This window comes from Triticum aestivum, chromosome 5B (assembly GCF_018294505.1).
Source record: "Triticum aestivum cultivar Chinese Spring chromosome 5B, IWGSC CS RefSeq v2.1, whole genome shotgun sequence".
Taxonomy (NCBI): Eukaryota; Viridiplantae; Streptophyta; class Magnoliopsida; order Poales; family Poaceae; genus Triticum; species Triticum aestivum.
In genome coordinates this window covers 26,511,764-26,535,187 of record NC_057807.1, presented here as the reverse complement: position 1 = coordinate 26,535,187, position 23,424 = coordinate 26,511,764, and the positions used below count along the sequence as shown (strand labels likewise).

Sequence of the window (23,424 nt, the reverse complement as noted above, 5' to 3'; positions counted from 1 at the left end):
CCTCTCTAATTCTCGCCGTGACTCCCACTCCATTGTGGCTTCGTTCCATTTGGAAGTTGTAGACTTGCCTTTTTTTCTTTAATTCATTAATTATCCAACATGTAAACAGAGAGTTGAATTGATTTCAAACCATGTTAAGAATCTGACCCTCCTTGTCACTCATTCAATCTTCTAGTGCACATTGGTGCTATGCGTGCAGTTTACTTGTCGGTCGCTGATAGTTGAATTGATTTTGAACCTCCTTTCCTCATTAGGCTTCGTTCGCTTAATCCTGCCCCCGCCGAGATTGGAGTCAAAACTCCGTGGATCGGCCGGGTATATATCCTTGATTGCTTCATATAGTGCATTCATTTATACCCTGCGGGGATAGAAACTCTGTCAAAGCCCCTCGCAACCCTGTGGTTTTGACGAAGAAAACAACCTCTCCTCTGTATGAGTGGAATTAATCCCGTTGTTGTTGTACGGAAGGCGTGACGGTGCGGGGTCAACACAACACCCTCGTGGATTGGATCCTATGGATCCTCTAGGGGGTCAAATATCTAGTAACCGAACATAGCCTTAGACTGATCATAAGGAGTAACTTAGACTAGCAACATGCATATGTTACTAGTCTATGTTACTATCTTCATAATGAGTAGTAACATATAGATGGTAACCTCCCTTGGCCTATGGCTACGGGAGAAGCAAGGGCCGAACAACTTGCGGAGGAAGGATCTACGTACAATCTTCATTCTAACACTTTAGGAACCGTGAAAGCATCACAGTGCTATTGTGTTTGACGGAGCAACTCCTTCGATGAGTGTGCTCCTAAGTAGGGTGAGGTCTGAAGGCATGGTTTGGTTCGGAGCCGGCAAGTTTAAAGGGAATGTTGACCCTTTCTTCCGTAGTTTACATAGGTGGGCGAGTAGTGAGGAGTAAGTTGTAACAAAACCCTTGTAAAACTATGATGGAGACACTCTTTTGCCTTTCTTCTTTAATACTATATAATATGCACACTCGTGCATATTCGAGAAAAAAATATAGATGGTAACACGCAAGTCTTCACTAATTGAGATATAGACTCATTTTTACCTCGGGGTGTGTTATGTTACAGTAACATATTATGTTAGGCTGGCCATAGTGGGGGTAACATAACCGGTATCATGCATTTGGGACTAGCAAACATGTTTATGTGGTAGGCAATTAAAGAAAAGAGAAAGGGTTAAAGTAACGTAGCTAGATACCGTATCATAATAAATGTTATGCTAGTAGGTGTTATGCATGGCAATAAATAAGATGATTTATGACATTAATCTATGATACTATACACTACAAAGATAGTATTATAGACCAGTATCATATGCATGATATCAATGTATGATACTTCCCACTATCGGTAGCCTTACCACAAGCATATCTCTCCTCGTTAACCCTATGCCACCTAAGCAAATTTGTCTTAGGATGTGTTATGTTACTACCTAAGTTACTCACACTATGACTAGCCTTAGCGATCTAATAATGAGTTATTGTTCGGATGCGCTTTTGTTGAATTGAATTGAATATATAATTATCTCCGAATTCCACACAGTTAATACTAATTATAAATCAGTTTATTTATGAACACAATAAATCAGTTTATTTATGGAAGAAAAATAATACGATCTAGAAAGCCCTATGAAGCCCAATTAGCGTAATAACACGATCGGACCCAATTCTTTTGCCAGAATTTTAAATAAAAATTATAAAACAAATGAAGCTCCAAGATTCTGAAAAAAGCCGGGCAGAAGCCGGGTTCCGTAAAAATCCTTAGATGCGACAGAACTTTGCCGTAGAAAGCCCGACAAAGCTCTGCATAAATCAAGTTCCTCTCTCGAGAAAAAGGGATCTGGATTCTCAAAAAATAAAAGGAGAAAGAGGGATCTTTGCCGGCGCCGCCTCCTCTTGCACTCGTGCCCGCCGTGCAGTCTTGATCCGCCGGCGCACTTGCCTTCCAGCCCGCCTCTCTCCATCGAGATCCGCCCCACGTTCAGAGGTACCTCCCTCCCCGCCCGGTTCCCTTCTCCGCCTCTCTCTCCCCTGTCCAACACCTCCGTTGCCGAGTCTAGCTTGGACGAACATCAACCGAAGCTGCAGAAGGGATCCTGATTGGATTGGTTTAAGGGGGAAAACAAGACAGGTACAAAATTTTCAGCGTAGGTGTCAAATCCCCAGCAGAGTTCACGGTACCAGTAACGGAGGAGATATTATGGGTGTTTTGGAGAGCTAGTCCAGAACTGTGATGGCTTGGATCGTTGACCTTAACTAATTAGTACTAATTAGATTGTAATGTTTGCAATCTAAAAAAGACCAAGTCATTACTCGTTGAAAGGATTAGAGTGCATCAGCCATGATTACTGTGATAACAAGCTTCAGTTTCGATGGTCGCTGTGGAAAAGGAATTGATATTTAAGGGATGTATCTATGTAGTGTGCTGCACAGCTTCAGATTTGTACAAAGCTCTGAATTTGATTGCTGTGTCAACTAATTTACATTGTGCTGGAGAGCTACAGCGACTATCTTTTGTGCTCTCTTGCTTATTCGTTGCTATGTACATTGTTGTTTCAGAGCTACCTCAAATATTATTGTTTCATGATTCTTGTATGCTTATCTTCACATAATGTTTTTCATGGCTTTGTTCTGTTTTCCTTGATGAGTATAGTGTATAGTTTATCTTTATTGCATCATCGTTTTAAAGACTGAAGGAACTCTGAGACTGCTGGACGTGATTCGATCCCTCCTATTGGTAAGTATTTTTTCCGTCTTCCCCTTTTACTTCATCTTTTTTTAGTCGACGAGCAACCAGATCTCGTTCTCTTTTCTTTTCTTATTATTACTAATAGCAGTCGGTTCCCCTTTTACTAATAGTAGTCGGTTTCCTTTTGTTATTTTTCCATGTGTTGATTGCATCTCAGACCTCGACTGGGCGTTGAAGATGCATAGCAGCAGGGCAGAGGATATCACGCCTAGGGAGGTCAAGAAGAGGAGGAGAATTCACATGGCCAATGCACTAGATGGTTGCGGGGCGTCGATTCCATATGAGATTATCGTAGAGGTGCTGCAGTGGCTCCCCGTCAAATCTATCTTCCGCTTCCGGGCAGTTTGTCGCTCCTGGGAGGCGCTGCTCTCCTCCGATGAATTCCGCTGCCTCCATATGACAGCAGCTAATGATCCAAGGCGGCGGGCACCACCACCAAAGCTGCTATACATCTCACCTACCACCACATTCGACTCCACCGCGGTCTACTCGTGCTCCTTCTCATCATCATCATCATCTAGCCGACCCAGAGATCGCGGGGACCTACTGTTTACCATCGACGGTGCCCGTGGCAACTGTGTGGAAGTAGTGACGCCCATGCCATGCCGCGGCCTCACCCTCCTCTACGACGCTATCGGCGCAGCTTTCTACATCTGCAACGCTGCAACACGAGCCGCTACGCGTCTGCCAGCTTCCACTGAGGAACGAGCAGCCAGGTCCACTGCTGGGCTGGAGTTTGATGCCCACACAGATGAGTACAAAGTGGTGAGGTTGATCAATAGGTTGTGTCATCAGAAGGACATGGTGAGGTGTGAGATTTACACACCTGGAGGCCGCTTTGGGGATCGCTGGAGGCCGCCTGCCGGAGGAGTACCCTTGAGCTTGCATCAGTTTGTATATGCCGCTGTTACAAATGCGGAATTGAACAAATTACCTCCTGTGTTTGCCAAGGGTTGCCTGCACTGGTTGATGAGACCTGCGTCTTTCACCACGACTCCGAGTGTTGCTGTCGTGTCCTTCTCGGTCACAGAGGAGACCTTCACATGTCTCTGGTCCCCGCCCTTCTGGGTGCCAGGAGCGCCGCCGATCAGGTATGGGTTGTCCAAAGAGCAACTAGTGGAGATGGATGACCAACTATGTTTGGTCCGAGATACTTGCAACACAATCCTTTATGTTAACGTTTTGGAGATCTGGAAACTGCCAGACTATAGCTCTGGTGACTGGTTACTGAGTCATCGGATCAATTTGTCGAGCCACGTGGCAAGGGATTTACGCGAATCAGAAATTCTGAGAGTTATTGGATGTTTTAGCATCACTTCCAGGTCGCCAAGGAAGAAGATAGTCATCACTACTAGCAAGCACAAGATTTTCGACAAGTATCAGAAAATGGTTCACACCTATGACCCTAGGTCTGAAGCTCTAGAAACCATTCTTTCAATCACAGAGACACACTCAACTCCATATTATGGGCCCCCAAGTTCAAGGTTTAGTTTCATTCAAGACACCCTTGCTCCTGTGCATAAAACAGATGAAAAGATAGCCTTGTCATCTGACCTGGCTAAGGTGACTGGAGAGATCCTACTCCGCCTCCCAGCTAAAGCAGTGATACACTCCAAATTTGTGTGCAAGCAGTGGTTCAGATTGATCGAGAGTGACAACTTCATTCAGTCATACTTTCAGCATAAGAACATGGACAACAGACCTAAGGTCATGCTTCTGGTCAAGGGCACTGGACAATTGGGCTTCAGTTTTGCTCCCTTAAATAAATGCCTCCAAGAAGCTCCTAGTAACACTAGATTACTTGATACAAAGGTGGTTTGCTCCAAGCCTTGCCATGGGCTGAACTTGGTAAGCACCGAGACGGAGGTCTATCTCTGCAATCCATGTACAGGTTTCCACAGGGGTTACTCGCTGGGGCCAAGTTTGCTGCAGAGAATGCCTAAAGCAGAAGAGCATGCTTTTACAGTCGGCAATAAGAATATTGGCTTGACTTTCGACCCTTTGACTCAACAACATGTTATCGTGGCAATGTTCTATCGCCAGAAGGACTTCAAATCTCGTCAATATGACCTGAGATGCACGTTACGCTGGTGTGACTCTCGGGATCGCCCCCAACTGAGCTCGGTACCGCCTCTGCCTGTGAATGACATGCCACCGGCCTATGTTGAAGGAATGCTGTACTGGATGAGTGAACCAAGGTTGGGACAGAGCTGTGAATGGAACATTGTTTCTTTCAATCTTGCTACAAGAATTTTCAATGTCGTCCCTTGCCCTTCGTGGTTTGCAAGATGGAATAGCAGAAACCGTTGTCGTGCATTTGTTGTTGAACTCGAGGGAGTATTATGTGCTGTTCTAGCAGATCCAATGGCAGAAAAATTAGATGTATGGAAGCTAGAGGATGGCCAATGGGGCAGAGCATACACAATTCACCTGGAAGCATATCCTGACTATTCCCTTAAGACAGGTGTTGTGGTGCCATTAGCTGTTGATCGCGATCATGGGAGGATCCTGCTCAGCACTGGGAGGAAAATAGGACTGTATGATCCAGTAGAGCAAGCAATTCAAAATTTGTATTCACTTGATCAGGTGCCGGTTGTCAGAAGCTGTAGTCCACACCATAAGTTTCTTGATATGCCTTCAACTTCATCAGCGAATAGTTTGACATGCTCCAAAGAAGACTCAGCGGCGGAGATGAATAGAATGGACTCTAAGATGATTCCTTGTGTTCCAATGTTATATGTGGAGAGCTTGGCATGTTACACCCGTGTGCCCAAAAAACAATTGATGTGGTGATATCTTGCCTGCATGTTGGTGAACTGAAACACCAAGCTTTGATAATGTAATACTAGTATTGAACATTTTTATTGCGAGTATATCTTTTCGCTTTCGAATTATAATGACCTGTTCCTCAAATAAGAGGTTAATCATATCTGTTATCTTTGTAGTATTATTACGAATATTTCTGTTTGTTGCTTGCCTGATCTGCTATTTTGCTCTGCGTTGCCATGTTCAGTTTTTCACTGCTCCAACAAAATACTACTAGGCCGTGCTTGGATCGTCATTTTGGAGCGATTTATTTGCGTAAATAATCGTCTGGTACATGAACTGAGCCATACGACACATAATCGAGGTCGGACGGTCTAGATATAAGGATCACCTGGACCCAGAGCCGAAATGAATATCCGTTGCTTATATTTCCATTTTAATACAACCTGTGACTTTGTGAGCAACGAAACAAGGCGTAGAATGAGAGCTCTGGCATGTTCGGCGGCTCGCTGGTTTGATTACCTTTTTTACATCAACTCTATCATTCAGTTGGGCAAGCCCATAAAAATACCAGCAAGCTATCGGTTCAGAAAAGGCCGACTTCTGGTTTTCTATCGATTAAAAAAATCATGCATTCCAAAAATGTTTGCGAATTTGCAAAAAGTTCAAGAATTTGATATTGTTCACAAACTGGAAAACAATATTTGGATTTGAATAATGTTCATGGTTTCGAAAAAGTTTGTGAATTAGGAAAATGGTCATGAACTCAAGAAAAATCATGAATATAAAATCCTTCAGGGCTTTGAAAAAGTCCGTGAATTTGGAAAATGTTCACGAACTCAGGAAACGGTCATAATTCAAAGTAAGAAGATTGGGAAAATCGATGGGTCAAATCCATAGTCAATCCCACTTTCGATAGGACTGGTTGACAATTTAATCTAAAATTTCCGTTACTTGACTACTCTTAATAGTGCAGAAAGAAAGCCCGGAGGAAGAGTAAAGAATTGGAATAAAACAATTTTCTCACCACAGGGAGGAAGTCTGAGGGAGTTCCGGACTAGGGGGTGTCCGGATAGCCGAACTATCATCATCGGCCGGACTCCAAGACTATGAAGATACAAGATTGAAGACTTCGTCCCGTGTCCGGATGGGACTTTTCTTGGCGTGGAAGGCAAGCTTGGCGATACGGATATGTAGATCTCCTACCTTTGTAACCGACTCTGTGTAACCCTAGCCCTCTCCGGTGTCTATATAAACCGGATGGCCTTAGTCCATAGGACGAACAACAATCATACCATAGGCTAGCTTCTAGGGTTTAGCCTCCTTGATCTCGTGGTAGATCTACTCTTGTAACCCACATCATCAATATTAACCAAGCAGGACGTAGGGTTTTACCTCCATCAAGAGGGCCCGAACCTGGGTAAAAACATCGTGTCCCTCGTCTTCTCTTACCATCCGCCTAGACGCACAGTTCGGGACCCCCTACCCGAGATCCGCCGGTTTTGACACCGACATTGGTGCTTTCATTGAGAGTTCCTCTGTGTCGTCACCGATAGGCTCGATGGCTTCTTCGATCATCAACGACGATGCAGTCCAGGGTGAGACCTTCCTCCCCGGACAGATCTTCGTATTCGGCGGCTTCGCACTGCGGGCCAATTCGCTTGGCCAGCTGGAGCAGATCGAAGGCTACGCCCCTGGCCGTCAGGTCAGATTTGGAAGTTTGAACTTCACGGCTGACATCCGCGGGGACTTGATCCTCGACGGATTCGAGCCACAGCCGAGCGTGCCGTACTGTCACAATGAGCATGATTTAGCTCTGCAGTCGGACAGTACCCTGGAGGCCGCACTCGAACCCGCTCCGATCTTCGACTCGGAGCCGGCTGCGCAGACCAAGGATGGATGGCTAGACACCACCTCGGGGGCTGCAACCTCTACGACGATAGAGCCGAACACCGATCTTGTCCCCCAGGAAGCTCGTGACTCCGAGGTGCCGGACTCCGGACCTCCCGCGCCCCCTCCAGTCGAATCCGATTGGGCGCCGATTATGGAGTTCACCGCGGCGGACATCTTTCAACACTCACCTTTTGGCGACATCTTGAGTTTGCTAAAGTACCTCTCGTTATCAGGAGAGGCCTGACAGGACTGCGGCCAGGATGGTTGGGATGCGGACGACGAAGAAATTCAGAGCCCACCCACCACCCACTTGGTAGCCACTATCGACGATCTAACCGACATGCTAGATTACGACTCTGAGGGCATCGACGGTATGGACGACGATGCCGGAGACGATCAAGAACCAGCGCCCACCGGGCACTGGAAAGCCACCTCTTCATACGACATATACATGGTGGATATCCCAAAGGATGGGAACGGTGAAGGAATAGCGGAGGATGACCCCTCCAAGAAACAGCCCAAGCGCCGGCATCAGCGGCGCCGCTCTAAATCCCGCCATAGCAAGAATGAGGATTCCGGCACCGGAGAGAATAATACACCGGATAGCGCCGAAGACAACCCACTCCAGCAAGATCCAGCACATGAGGAAGGGGACGCCAGCCCTCATGAGAGAGCGGCCGAAGAAGAGGTAGAGGACTATATGCCTCCCTCCGGAGACGAGGCAAGCCTCGACGACGACGAATTCGTCGTGCCTGAGGATCCCGTCGAACAGGAGCGTTTCAAACGCAGGCTTATGGCCACGGCAAACAGCCTCAAGAAAAAGCAGCAGCAGCTTAGAGCTGATCAAGATCTGCTAGCCGACAGATGGACCGAAGTCCTCACGGCCGAAGAGCATGAACTCGAACGCCCCTCCAAAAGCTACCCCAAACGTAGCTGCTCCCCCGATTAGAGGTGGAGGCATATGATCCCGCTTCACCAGGAGACAATACGGCTGATCGACCACCCCGTGGTCGCGACAGAGAGGCCTCAAGGCCCTTCACTAGACCCGTACCCCGGCATTGCTCGAAAAGCACAAGGCCACAGGGGAACACTCCGGACCTGCGCGACATATTGGAGGATAAGGCAAGACAATCAAGATCGATCTATGGATCACGTGGGCGCCCCACGATACGTGACGATCACCGTCACCCCGGACACAGTAAGTCCGGCCGGGCCGAACACAACAGACAAAGCTCTTTTGAGCTCCGTCGCGATATCGCCCAGTACAGAGGCGCCGCACACCCACTGTGCTTCACAGATGAGGTAATGGATCATCAAATCCCAGAAGGGTTTAAACCCGTCAATATTGAATCTTATGATGGCACAACAGACCCCGCGGTCTGGATCGAGGACTATCTCCTCCACATCCACATGGCCCGCGGAGACGATCTCCACGCCATCAAATATCTCCCACTCAAACTTAAAGGACCAGCCCGGCACTAGCTTAACAACTTGCCAGCAGAGTCAATCGGGAGTTGGGAGGACCTGGAAGCCGCATTCCTCGATAACTTTCAAGGCACGTACGTGCGACCACCAGATGCAGATGACCTAAGCCACATAATTCAGCAGCCAGACGAATCGGCCAGACAATTCTGGACACGGTTCTTAACCAAGAAAAACCAAATCGTCGACTGTCCGGATGCCGAGGCCCTCGCGGCCTTCAAGCATAACATCCGCGACGAGTGGCTTGCCCGGCACCTGGGACAGGAAAAGCCGAAATCCATGGCAGCCCTTACATCACTCATGACCCGCTTCTATGCAGGTGAGGACAGCTGGCTAGCACGCAGCAACAACCTCAACAAAAATTCTGGCAGTCCGGATATCAAGGAGTGTAGTGGCAGGTCGCGTCGCAACAAAAACAAACGCCGCATTAACGGCGATAACAGTGAGGATACGGCAGTCAATGCCGGATTCAGAGGCTCTAAACCCGGTCAACGGGAAAAGCCATTCAAAAGAACAATTCAGGGTCCGTCCAATTTGGACCGAATTCTCGACCGCTTGTGCCAGATACATGGCACCCTTGAAAAGCCAGCTAACCACACCAATAGGGACTGTTGGGTGTTCAAGCAGGCAGGCAAGTTAATTGCCGAAAACAGCGACAAGGGGCTGCATAGCGACGACGAGGAAGAGACCCGACCGCCGAACAATAGAGGACAGAAGGGTTTCCCCCCACAGGTGCAGACGATGAACATGATATATGCCACGCACATACCCAAAAGGGAGCGGAAGCGTGCACTCAGGGATGTATACGCGATGGAGCCAGTTGCCCCGAAGTTCAATCCATGGTCCTCTTGCCCGATCACCTTTGACCGAAGGGACCACCCCACCAGCATTCGCCATGGTGGGTTCGCCACATTGGTTCTAGACCCAATCGTCGATGGATTTCATCTCACCAGAGTCCTGATGGACGGCGGTAGTAGCCTAAACCTGCTTTATCAGGACACGGTGCGCAAAATGGGCATAGACCCCTCAAGGATTAAACCTACCAAGACGACCTTTAAAGGCGTCATACCAGGTGTAGAAGCCAATTGTACAGGCTCAGTTACACTGGAAGTGGTCTTCGGATCCCCGGATAACTTCCGAAGCAAGGAGTTATCTTCCACATAGTCCCGTTCCGCAGCGGCTATCATGCCTTGCTCGGACGTACCGCGTTCGCAAAGTTCAACGCGGTGCCGCACTACGCATACCTCAAGCTCAAGATGCCAGGCCCTAGAGGAGTCATCACGGTCAACAGAAACACTGAACGCTCCCTCTGAACGGAGGAACATACAGCGGCTCTCGCGGCAGAAGTACAAAGCAGCCTTTTAAGGCAATTCTCGAGTCCAACTGCTAAGCGGCCGGACAAAGCTAAGCGTGCCCGGAGTAACCTACAACACGACCACCTGGCACGTTCCGAGCACGCGTAGCAGTGCGGCCCCAACCCCAGCCCCTGTAAAACATTAAGACAGACCCTTCGTGTACTCCATTATGCTCTGAAGATACCATGGGCATGGGGCAAGGGGCTCGACCATGATAAGCCCAGACTGCGGCTCAACCGCACCAGGGGCTCTTAAGTGTGTCGTTTCTTTTTCTTTTCCTTTTATTTTTTACCTACAGGACTCTGTTCGTCAGAGGCCCTGTCCGGCAGCAGACATGCCGAACCCACGATGCAACAGCCAGGGAAGGAGAAAGGCTACAACGAAAACCCAGGTGGTCTCCATCATGAGCATTAAATCTGTTTTATGCATTATTCCGTAGCCTACCCCTGGAGGGGGACCTGTTAAACAGTCCCACCCCTTGCTTACCGCACCACTTGTATCGTCCTGCACTTACAACAATTTTTATTGAATAAAGCAATGCAGCACATTTTTGCTTCTAATTGCATTTCTTTCTTACACATATGTTCATCTATGACATGTTGCATCCGTACGTTTTGGTACGGCTAAATACACCAGGGGCTTATGTTTCCCGCGTTATGGTGTGATAAGTCCGAACACTTTCACAAGTGCGGCACCCCGAACTTATAGCATTATATGCATCGGCTCCGAATCATGTTCTTGGGTCAATAGTTGGGTTTGCCCGGCTCCCATGTTTTGGTACCTTACGTTCCGTTTTATCGGCTAAGGTAGCACTGGGAGAACCACTACGATTGCGCCCCAATTGAGCTGGGTTAACGCCTTAGTGGAGAAAGCTAAAACTGACCGTCATGATGAGGCGAGAGCTGGTCGCTGTTCGAGAGGTTCTTTGCGAGTCCCTAAAGACTTATGCCGCTTCGAGCGAGGAGCCGGATTCTGTCCGGCCAAGGCGTGGATAGCGCCCCAAATTCGGCCTTCCGAAAACTAGGGGCTTCGCCGAAATTTAAAATTATAGAATTATATGGCTAAGTGAGAGTGTTCAAGCATTATAAGTCCGGTTGCCTTGTTCGTTGTGTTGAGCACCTCCCTAGATGGACCCAAAAATGGGAACAAGAGCGCTCGAGTTTATCCCGAACACCCTAGCACTCGTGGCATGGGGGCTGAAGCCGACGACTTGCCATCTCTCAGATTTGATAAACAGCCGCACAGAAGGTAATATTTTAAATTAACAAGCGTTGCTTAGCGCATATGAACCAAGTTTTCAGCGCACAGGATACCAAAATGCGAGTCTACTCAAATATTACATCTTTGGAGCACTCACCCGCAATAGTGCGGGCGCCCTTCAGCACACTCCTATAATACATCTCGGGCGTGCGATGCTCCTTGCCCTCTGGTGGGGGTCCGTCACAAGCTTCTGGGCATCCATCTTGCCCCAGTGCACCTTTGCGCGGGCAAGGGCCCGACGCGCACCTTCAATACAGGCGGAGTGCTTGATGACTTCAACCCACGGGCACGCATCCACCAGCCGCCGCACCAGGCCGAAGTAGCTCCCAGGCATGGCCTCCTTAGGCCACAGCCGAACTATGAGGCCCTTCATGGCCTGTTCGGCCGCCTTGTGGAGCTCGACCAGCTGCTTCAGCTGGTCGCTAAGGGGCACCAGATGTTCGGCCTCAGCATACTGAGACCAGAAGACCTTCTCCGTCGAGCTCCCCTCCTTGGCCCGGTAGAATGCGGCAGCATCGGACACGCTGCGAGGAAGATCTGGGAACGCTCCTGGAGAGCTCTGAATTCGGGTAAGCGACAGGTAATTAACACTCACATGCTTACTTTGCATGAAAAATGCCTTACCCGCTGCTATTTTCTTTACCGCCTCGATCTCCTGGAGGGCCTTGTAGGCTTCGGCCTTAGCAGCTTTGGCACTCTCAAGAGCCGTTGCAAGCTCAGACTCTCGAGTCTTCGAGTCACGCTCCAGGCTCTCATGTTTCCTCACGAGATCCTGGAGCTCTTGCTGTACCTCCGCCACCCGCGCCTCCTGTTTCTCTCGCTCGGTGCGCTCCGCAGCCGCATTGCGTTCGGCCGCAGCCACCGCCTCCTTCAGGGTCCCCACCTCGTTAGTGGCCCCTGCAATACCCCAGTTATCCTTGTCATTTTTCTTGCAACCAAATCCTTTTTTGTAAGGTACAATTTTCATAAGGTATTACTCACCTTCTTTTTCCTCGAGCTGCTTCTTGGCATGGCCGAGCTCGTTCTCGGACCGCTCGAGGTTTTCCTTCAAAGTTTTGACCTCCGCAGTCAGTGCGGTAGAGGTCAGCAGCACAGCCTGCAATCCCATATTGACATATTTTCATGACTCATGCGTTTATCTTTCTAAAGATCCTCAGTCCGGCTTTTCTTTCTGAACACCGAACCGAGCATCAGGGGCTACTGTCTATGCGGTACCATTTTACATATATTGAAATTCTTACCTCAAAGCCTGTTAGAAGGCTGCTGCAGGCTTCGGTCAGCCCGCTCTTGGCGAGCTGAACCTTCTGAACCACCGTACTCATAACAGTGCGGTGTTCCTCTTCGATGGAGGCGCCGTTGAGCGCCTCCAGCAAATTATCCGGCACCTCCGGTTGGACGGAGGCAGTCGGCGTCGCGGTCTTGCCCTTCTTTCGAAGGGGTCGCCCGCCGGACTCCGGAGCCACTATGGGTTCCGGGGCTGAGTCCGGTGCAAAGTCCGGGAGGTTGTCCTGCGACACCTCTGGGGCCCTCTCCTCCTGGTGGGTCCCTTCCTGGGATCCCACCTCAGCATCGTCCGCATCACGGGGAGTGGAGGCAGTCGGAAGAGAATCCATATCCGATGCCCCTAAGGACCCGCTCGACGAAGTGGGGAGATCATCCTTAGGCGGACTGCAGGGTTGTATGCGGCATTAGAAAGACATAATGTGGCGGAAAACGAAAACCTTGAAGTTATTCGGGAGTCCGGATACTTACGATCTCGCCAAAGGCTTGGCCCTTGGAGGCCAGTCCTCGTCGTCGTCACTGGCATTGGCGGAACAGTCTGGGGGAAGAGTTTTTCTCCTCTTGGACCCTTCGGCCTCCCTTGTTGGGGAGGCCTTCCTTTTCTTCCCTCCCCCCGCTGGGGGAGAGGCTTTCTTCTTCTCCTCCTCGCCTTGGTGGGAGGAGTCGGCCTCGGATTCATCGTCCGATAGCACCTGAAAACGGGAACTCCTCCGAGTCCCCGTGGCCTTCTTCTTGGCCTTCTTCTCCGGCACCACGTGGGGTGCCGGAGCCAGCAGCCCCGTTAGGCGGGCGTCAGCTGGGTCCTCTGGCAATGGGGCCGGACAGATAGCCTGTGCGGCCTTCTTCAGCCAGTCCTGTCAGAGGAAAGGGAGTTTAGATCCCGCATAGAGTCAAACTATGAATAACAAGCGTCCCGTAAAGGACAATATCACTTACCTCGTCAGCTGGACGCTGCGAGCTGAATCCGCGATCTTCGGTAGCGGATGCGGGAGCCTCGGCGCCCTTGAACAGCACCTTCCAGACCTCTTCGTACGTAGTGTCGAAGAGCCCATTCAAAGTCTGGTGCTGCGCCGGATCGAACTCCCACATGTTGAAGCCCCGTCGTTGGCACGGGAGAATCCGGCGGATGAGCATGACCTGGACTACGTTGACAAGGTTGAGCTTCTTGTCCACCAGCTTCTGGATACAGGCTTGGAGTCTGGTCAGCTCCTCCGAATCCCCCCAGATCCGGCCGCTCTCTTTCCAGGAGGTGAGCCATATAGGGATACCGGATCTGAATTCGGGGGCCGCCGCCCAATCAGGGTCACACGGCTCGATGATGTAGAACCACCCCGATTGCCACCCCTTGATGGTTTCCACAAAGGTGCCCTCCAGCCACGTAACGTGGGACATCCTGCCCACCATGGCGCCTCTGCACTCCGCTTGGCTGCCCTTCACAACCTTCGGCTTGACACTGAAGGTCTTGAGCCACAAGCCGAAGTGGGGCTGGATGCAGAGGAAGGCCTCGCACACGACGATAAACGCCGAGATGTTGAGAATAAAATTCGGGGCCAGATCATGGAAATCTAGGCCGTAGTAGAACATGAGCCCCCGGACAAAGGGATGAAGTGGGAAGCCCAGTCCGCGGAGGAAATGGGGAAGGAATACTACCCTCTCATGGGGCCTGGGGGTGGGGATGAGCTCTCCCTCGTCGGGGAGCCGATGCGCGATGTCGCTGGACAAGTATCCGGCGCTACGCAGCTTCTGGATATGCCCCTCCGTAACGGAGGAGGCCATCCACTTGCCTCCCGCTCCGGACATATTTGGAGAAGGTTGAGGTGAGATGTGTGGGCTTGGGCGCTAGAGCTCGAGTTCGCGGAGATGGGTAAGCCAAGGAGGAAGAAGGCGCAGGTAAAAGGATTGGATCTTTATCCCCTTATATGGGCGGACGGAAACATGCGTCCCCACCGGCCTGATAAAACTCGCTTATCTCCCAAACGCTGCAATCGATGGCGCGGTTGGGTTACCCACGTCCGTATTGATGGGAATCCCGGAATAAGGGGAACACGACCTCTGCTTCGACAAGACGTGCCAAGGAAACCGCCTCGCTAAACGCGCTGAGATGGAACAATAAAAACAATTTGAAGGCTTGGTAGTGGTGTGATGTTACGCCACAAAATACGTTAGCAGATTGAACTTGTGTATTATTCTCTCTATGGTTGTATGTGGAGTTTATTTTGCAGAGCCGGACACTATCCTGGTGTTCACAATTTTCTATAAATTATTCGGAGGAGGAACCCGCCTTGCAATGCCGAAGACAACATGCGCGCCGGACTCGTCGTCATTGAAGCCTGGTTCAGGGGCTACTGAGGGAGTTCCAGACTAGGGGGTGTCCGGATAGCCGAACTATCATCATCGGCCGGACTCCAAGACTATGAAGATACAAGATTGAAGACTTCGTCCCGTGTCCGGATGGGACTTTCCTTGGCGTGGAAGGCAAGCTTGGCGATACGGATATGTAGATCTCCTACCTTTGTAACTGACTCTGTGTAACCCTAGCCCTCTTCGGTGTCTATATAAACCGGATGGCCTTAGTCCATAGGACGAACAACAATCATACCATAGGCTAGCTTCTAGGGTTTAGCCTCCTTGATCTCGTGGTAGATCTACTCTTGTAACCAACATCAGCAATATTAATCAAGCAGGACGTAGGGTTTTACCTCCATCAAGAGGGCCCGAACCTGGGTAAAAACATCGTGTCCCTCGTCTCCTGTTACCATCTGCCTAGACGCACAATTCGGGACCCCCTACCCGAGATCCGCCGGTTTTGACACCGAAAAAGTCCCTTCGGAATTGGATTTGTTATTGTAAGATTATTTTTAAGTTTTTATCTAAAGTAAGGAACAGGCGAGGATAAGATCAAATTGCTTTTAATTTTATTGTCCAAGTGAGATATATCTCATACTATTCTTCCATTTTCATCCGAAAGGGCTTTTTTAATTCCATTTCACTATTTCATTCCATCTAGATCTAAGAAAGAACCCAATGCATTGAAATTCCACTCATATACAGAAAAGAAGAATAGATACAGGGTGCCCGATAATAAATCGATTGATCTAAAGCTCGCCCTACTAGTTCGGCTCGCAATAGTCCGATTAATTCCCTAGGCAAAAAAACATTAGACATTCCATCTTGGAAACCCCGCATTGTTGATGTTACTTGGCGTATAATGATCTCTATATGTCTATTATTACAGGTCAATCAACTGGGGTGCCAGGGACTCAACTAACATTAAGAACTTTTCATACTGGCGGAGTATTCTTTTTTGCGAGAAAACTTTCAGTCTATTCATCTTCAATCATGGTATTACAATGAACACCAATAATAATAAAAATTACATCTAGGTCCGTGGACCACCTAGCGAAGATTACAAGTGCTGGAGCGAGTCAATGGCGCGCTACTATCATCGCCCCTCCCTTGCTGGAGTCAGACTGTTGTAGTAGACAGTCAGGAAGTCGGCGTGCTAAGGCCCCGTAGGACTAGCGCACCAGAGCAGCAACCATCGCCGATGAAGAAAGTCGTACATCGAAAGGATCAAACTTGTAAACACCCAAATGAAGACGAACGAAGAATGGATCCAAATAGATCCACTGAAAACCAGCACCGACTGAATCCCGCGAGATCTGATTGATAGACACCTCCACACGCCCTCCGACGACACTAGATGCACCATCGGGGCGGGGATAGAACGTGGGAGACATTATTACTAGTAAGGGACATTGCTGTCGCCAGACAACCCCAACCATGACGTTGAACCTTGAGGTAGAATGGGGTCCTTCCCATCGACCAGGGGCTGAGGTCCTCGGCACCTCCATGGTCCAAAGGCCATCGAAGATGGGACGGACCAACGGCAGCGCCGACGGGAGGAGGATAGCTTGAGACCTTTTCTTGCGGAGGAGGAAAGAGAGGTACTGGCGGAGTATTCACGTGGGTATTGCTGACCTTGTACGAACCCAATCTAAAATAATCATGAATTAAAAAAATTCACGGATTTGAAAAAATCTTTCGAATTTTAAGAATGTTCATGGATTTTTAAAAAGTTCACAAATTTGAAAAACAGTCATGAATCCGAAACAAGTTTGAGGATTCGGAAAATGTTAAAAAAATTGAATAAAGGCTTGTGAATTTGAAAATTGTTGATGATTTTCGAAAAAAATCACGAATTTGAAAACAAAAGTTCATGAAAAAAGTACAATGAAAAAAGGAAAATGGAAGATAAAAAATAGAAAAACAAAAAAAATGGAGAAGAACCCAAAGAAGTATTAGTACATAGAATAAAAGAAAAAGGGCGCTGTTAGGCGCCGGCGCGCCGGCCGAACAGTTGGGCCGGTCGAGCCCCAGCCACCCGATACATACTTTTTCAACCGTCTGATTGCTTTGTTTGAAAAGTCAAACATGCACAGGAAAACAAGAAAAAAGGCAGCGTGCGCACATGCCAGATCCCGTGCGCTCGCCGGCGGCCCGCACTTGTCCTCGTCTTCCCGAGGTTGCTTGCCACCCTCGCCACCGCGGCCGTCACCTGTGCTTGCCTGCCGCTCGCCCGTCGCTCGTGCCCGACACTTGCCTCGGCCGCCTCTGATCGCCATGGTTGCAACTCGAATACAGGAGGGTTGAAGCAAAAAGATTTGCCGGTTCTAGCAAAAATAATGATGGTTCCACCAAAAATCTCAGCAGCAGAAAAACTTCAGCAGTCGTTTGTAGCAAACAAATTAGCTAGTTCCACCAAAAAGAAACGCTGGTTCGAACAAAAAAGCATGCCGCTTCAAACAATTTTTTGCTAGTTCCAGCAAATTACATGACGCCGTGATGTTTGTCATGTAAAATGGATGTAGCAATTAAGAATATTGGTTGTAGCAAAAACTCAAACGGTGGTAGCAAAAAGGTGATGCACTCGTTCCATAAAAAAAACATGGTAGCAAAAAAATTGATTGGTTCCAGCAAAAACCAAAGATGGTGGTAGCAAAATTGTACACTGGTTGTACCAAAAGCAAATGACATGGTAGCAAAAATTTGGGTTGGTTCCATAAAAAAACGAACATGATGGTAGCAAAATAATTGATTGGTTCCACCAAAAACTGAAGATGGTGGTAGCAAAATTGTACACTGGTTGTATCAAAAAGCAAATGACATGGTAGCAAAATTTTGGATTGGTTCCATCAAAAAGCAAACATGGTGGTAGCAAAATCTTACACTAGTTCCAGCAAAAGGCAAGGGCGTTGGCAGCAAAAACTGGGGCTGCTTCCAATAAAAGAAAGGCCCGTTCTCTATCACTTCTTGCCGTGGTTGCAACGCTCCAACGCCGGCCGTCGCGGCTCTCCATCACTTGTCGTCGCCATCAGCAGCACTGGTGGGGATTGGTTTGCAGCACTGCTCGCTGGTGGGGAGTGAGGGGGCGGGGTGGGGGCATCCACGGTGGGAAGGCGCGGTGGCCATGGCTAGCGGCATAACCAGTCGCCGGTGGGGGGGGGGAGCGGTGGTCATGGCTGGCGGCACAGTCACTCGGCGATGGGGGAGGCGCATGCATCTACAGAGAGAGGAAGAAATGGGGAGATGTGATATGAGCGGACGGCGTTGTTTCAGATAAGATAATATTCGGTGGCAGGTCTTCTTGTAGACGTAGCGAGTCTCGCAGCGAGTGGTGCGACCGGCCCAATGATTCGATCGGCACACCGTGGGGAAACGTTTCCCCAAAAACAGGGGAAGGAGCAAAACCCGGTCCAAAAACCAAAGAAAACCAACCCAACTACTAACATGTTCTTTTGAGGGAACCCAAATACTAACAAAAGAGAACTTGTAGACAATCCCAATACCAATGAGGAAAAAAGGAAAAAAATTGGGCCGGGCCAAATAGCGCTTCGCGTGTGTATTTCCGCTCAACCGGTCCAGGCCTCGACCGCGCAAAATCTGGAAACGCAAAATCCCAATACCAATCCCAATACCAAGGAGAAACGCAAAATCTGGAAATACAAACACGCCTCTGAGTTTGTCCTCGGATCGGAGAAAAGGAGTCCTCCCTCAAAAAAAAGAAAAAAAGGAAAAAAGGAGGAGAAGTCCCGTCCAGCTCCGCCTCTTGTCCCCTCTCCCTCTGTGCAGTTTTGATCCGCCAGACCCCTCCCCTCCCCATCCAGCGCCGCCGCCCTCCTCGCCGTCGCCGTACAGACGTGCATCCTCCTCCTTCTCCGCCTCCTCCGGTGCCGACTCTATAGCCTGGACGAACAGCAACCCAAGCTACAGCAGGGATCTCGATTGGACCAAGACAAGGTACACATGCACAAAATTTTCACCGTGGAGAGCTACGGACTGTGATGCTTAGGATGGTGCAGCCTCACTAATTAGATTATTCGTTGGTAATCTGAAAAAACTAGGTCATTCTTTAGTGTTTGGCACTCCTCTGGGGAAACAGGAGGGTTCAAAATTACAGGGTTATGATTCCAGTGCAAAGGAAATTGAAATTTTGGGGATTTATACTCTACAAATTTATAGTTGTCATCCATCTATGTAGTATGTAGTGTGCTGCGCACTGCACAACTTTTTGTAGAAACACTAAATCTGGTTGTTGTGTACAGCGACTCTTTTTTGTGCTTTCTTACTTATTTGTTGCTATGTAGTACTCCATCCGTTCCTAAATATAAGTCTTTGCAGAGATTTCACTATGGACTACATACGGAGCAAAATGAGTGAATCTACACTCTAAAATGCATCTACATACATCTGTATGGGGTTCATAGCGGAATCTCTCCAAAAACTTATATTTAGGAACGGAGGGAGTACTAAATTGTTGTCTCCAAGCTACCTCAGATATTGTTTCATGATTATGCTAATCTTCACATAATTATTTTCGTGGCTCTGTTGTGTTTTCCTTGCTCAAGATAGTGTATAGTTTATCTGTATTGCTGTCGTTTTTCCGGCTTAAGGGACTCTGAGAACGCACAACGTGATTCGATCCCTCCTATTGGTAAGGAAATTTCTTCACCTTTGCTTTGCTTTGCTTTGCTTTTCATCTTTTTTTACTCGACGAGCAACCAGATCTTGTTCTCTCTAGTCCTTTCTTCTAAGATAAGATATGAGCTTTTGATTCCATTATTTGAATCGAGGTAGCTAATACTAATAGCAGTCGTTTTCTTTTTGTTATTTTGCCCATGTGTTGATTGCATCTCAGGCCTCAATTGGGCGTTGAAGATGCGTTGCAGCAACAGGGGGGAGGATACCGATACACATGGCCAATGCACAAGATGGTTGCGGCGCATCGCTTCCGTACGAGATGATCATACAGGTTCTGCAGTGGCTCCCAGTCAAATCCGTCTTCCGCTTCAGGGCAGTTTGCCATTCCTGGGCTGCGCTGCTCTCCTCCGATGAATTCCGCCGCCTCTACATGTCAGCAGCCAAGGCTGCAAAGCAGCGGGCACCACCAGCCAAGCTGCTACACATCTCACCGACCGCCACATTCGACTCCACCGCGGTCTACTCACACTCCTTCTCGTCATCATCATCATCATCATCATCAGGCGGCCCTAGAGATCACGCGGACCTACTGTTCACCATCGACGGTGCCCGTGGCAACTATGTGGAGGTAGTGACGCCCGCGCCATGCCATGGCCTCACCCTTCTCTACGATGCTCTCGACACAGCCTACTACATCTGCAACGCGGCCACACGGGCAGCCACGCGTCTGCTGCCTTCTACTGACGTAGCATGCGATTCGAGTGCTGGGCTGGGGTTTGATGCCCGCACAGACGAGCACAAGGTGGTGAGGTTGATCAATGGGATGTTGAATCTGAAGGACTTGGACCCAGTGAGGTGCGAGGTGTACACGCCTAGAGGCTCCTATGTGGATTGCCGCTGGAGGCCGGCTGCCAGAGGAGTACCCTCCAGCTTGCATAAATTTGTACATGCCGCTGTTATTAATGCGTCATGCAACAAATTATCTCCTGTGTTTGCCAATGGTTGCCTCCACTGGTTGATGACACCTGCCTCTTTCATCACGACTCCAAGTGTTGCCATCGTGTCCTTTTCGGTCGCAGACGAGACCTTCACATGTCTCCGCTCACCGCCCTTCTGGGTACCAGGAGCGCCGCCAACCTCCAGGAATTGGTCATCAGGAGAGCAACTATTGGAGATGGATGACCAACTATGTTTGGTTCACAACAGAATTCCTCATGGTAGTAACACTTTGGAGATATGGAAACTGCTGGACTATAGCTCTGGTGTCTGGTTGCTGAATCACCGAATTAGTTTGTCAGGGCACCTGGCAAGAGATTTGCGTCAGTCACAAATTCTGAGAGTTATTGGATCTTTTGGCAGTTATAGGTCGTCAAGGAAGAAGATAATCATTACTACTAGCATGCACAAGATTTTCAACAAATATCAGAAAATGGTTCACACCTATGACCCTAGGTCTGAGGCTCTGGAAACCATTCTTTCAATCACGGAGACACACTCAACTCCACAATATGGGCGCCCTAGTTCAAGATTCAGTTTCATTCAAGAGACCCTTGCTCCCGTGCATACAACAGATGAAGAGATAGCCTTGTCATCTGACCTGGCTAAGGCGACTAGAGAGATCCTACTCCGCCTCCCAGCTAAATCAGTCATACAGTCCAAATTTGTCTGCAAGCAGTGGTTCAGATTGATTGAGAGTAAAAACTTCATTCAGTCATATTTTCAGCATAAGAACATAGACAGAAGACCTGAAGTCATGCTTGTGGTGAAGAGCACTGGACGGTTGGGCTTCAGTTTTGCTCCATTGAATAAATTCCTCCAAGAAGCCCCTAGTCACAGTACATTGCTTGATACAAAGGTGGTTTGCTCTAAGCCTTGCCATGGGCTAAACTTGGTAAGCACCGAGACGAAGGACTATCTCTGCAATCCATGTACAGGTTTCCATAGGGGCTTCTCTAACCTGGGGTCAAATTTGCACCTACACTCGAGAATGCCTAAAATAGAAGAGCATGCTTTTACAGTCGGCAGTAAAAATGTTGGCTTGACTTTCAACACTTTGACTCGTGAACATGTTATTGTGGAAATCTTCTATCACCGGAAGGACTTTGAATCTCGTCAGTATGACATGTCATGCACGTTACACTGGTGTAACACTCCGAATGCTGCCCAAGAGCACTCAGTACCACCTCTGCCTGTGAATGACATGCCACCGGCCTATGTTAAAGGAATGCTGTACTGGATGAATGAACCAAGGTTGGGACAGAGCTGCGAATGGGCCATTGTTTCTTTCAACCTTGCTACAAGTACTTTCGATGTCGTCCCATGCCCTTCGTGGTTTGCAAGATGGAGTAGCAGAAACCGCTGTCGTGCATTTGTTGTTGAGCTTGAGGGAGTGTTATGTGCTGTTTTGGCAGACCCAGTTGCAGACAAATTAGATGTATGGAAGCTAGAGCATGGCCAATGGGACAGAGCATACACAATTCACCTAGAAGCATGTCCTGGCTATTCCCTCAAGACATGTGTTGTGGTGCCATTAGCTGTTGATCCCGATCATGGGAGGATCCTGCTCAACACTGTTAGGAAAATAGGTCTATATGATCCAGTGGAGCAAACAATTGAAAATCTCTATTCACTTGATCAGGTGCCGGTTGCCAGTAGTGCACATCTTAAGTTTCTTGACATGCCTTCAACTTCATCAGGGGATAGTTTGACATGCTCCAAAGAAGAGTCAGTGGCGGAGATGAATAGAATGGACTCTAAATTGATTCCTTCTGTTCCTATGTTATATGAGGAGAGCCTGGCATGTTACTCATTTGTGCGCAAAGCAAACGGCTTGTGGTGAGACATTTTCAAAGCACCCACACTACCTTTTTATATAAAGTATTTATGTGTAATATCTTGCCTGCATGTTTGGCGAACTGAAACATCCAAGGTTTGATAATGTAATAGTATGAGACCTTTTTATTTACTGTCTGATGTTCCTTTTAATGTGATGAACTCCCTCTGTAAGCTTTTATAAGAAGATTTAGGTCACTACTTTAGTGATTAAAACGTCTTATAAAAGTTGAGAGTATTATTATTTTGCATTCAAAATATAATGATCAAAGTGTTGCTAATGTTTATATTATCTGCACAAATAAGAGGATGAAGATATATTTTATTCGGCCTTGTATTGGAAATATATGCTGTCAATGTCTTGTGTTGTTGTTTGCTGTGTTCAGTTGTCATTGCGGTTACAAAATACCAGGGTTTATTTGTTAACTGCATTGAGTATTTAGTTTGTGCTGGTCCTGAATAGAGAACCAATCTGAAGCTTGTTAGATATGATGTACGAGCACCAGCTTGACAGCATACAAATTACCCGTAGCTTTTTTATGATAAATCACCAGAGTGCCCGTGCATTGCAACAGATTGCAGTGAGGCTGCTGCTGTCGTCATAGTTTTTTTAATGTCGAAAAATGCAGACAATTGGCACCACCATTATGAGTTTATATGGGTACCAAGTGGTCAGCATGGTAAGCCATCAACAAAAAATTGCAATGAAAAAATCAATTTATATAGGTGAAAATACAATGGGTGAAGACACTAAATAAATAAATAGTATATTAATAATGGTTGTCACTTGGCAGTTTTACT

The 23,424-nt window shown here is 48.3% G+C and overlaps 2 protein-coding genes across 2 annotated transcripts; both read left to right on the top strand.

Moving 5' to 3' along the window:
* The first annotated feature begins 1,755 nt into the window (after nucleotides 1–1,755).
* On the top strand, nucleotides 1,756–5,695 carry LOC123110213 (uncharacterized). The gene is made up of 2 exons (XM_044530690.1): nucleotides 1,756–2,761; nucleotides 2,931–5,695. The coding sequence occupies exon 2, from the start codon at nucleotides 2,951–2,953 to the stop codon at nucleotides 5,564–5,566; it is 2,616 nt and encodes an 871-aa protein (XP_044386625.1). The 5' UTR covers nucleotides 1,756–2,761; nucleotides 2,931–2,950; the 3' UTR covers nucleotides 5,567–5,695.
* A 13,201-nt stretch (nucleotides 5,696–18,896) lies between these two features.
* Nucleotides 18,897–22,907, top strand: LOC123110212 (uncharacterized). The gene has a single exon (XM_044530689.1). The coding sequence runs from the start codon at nucleotides 20,066–20,068 to the stop codon at nucleotides 22,628–22,630; it is 2,565 nt and encodes an 854-aa protein (XP_044386624.1). The 5' UTR covers nucleotides 18,897–20,065; the 3' UTR covers nucleotides 22,631–22,907.
* Nucleotides 22,908–23,424: the final 517 nt, after the last annotated feature.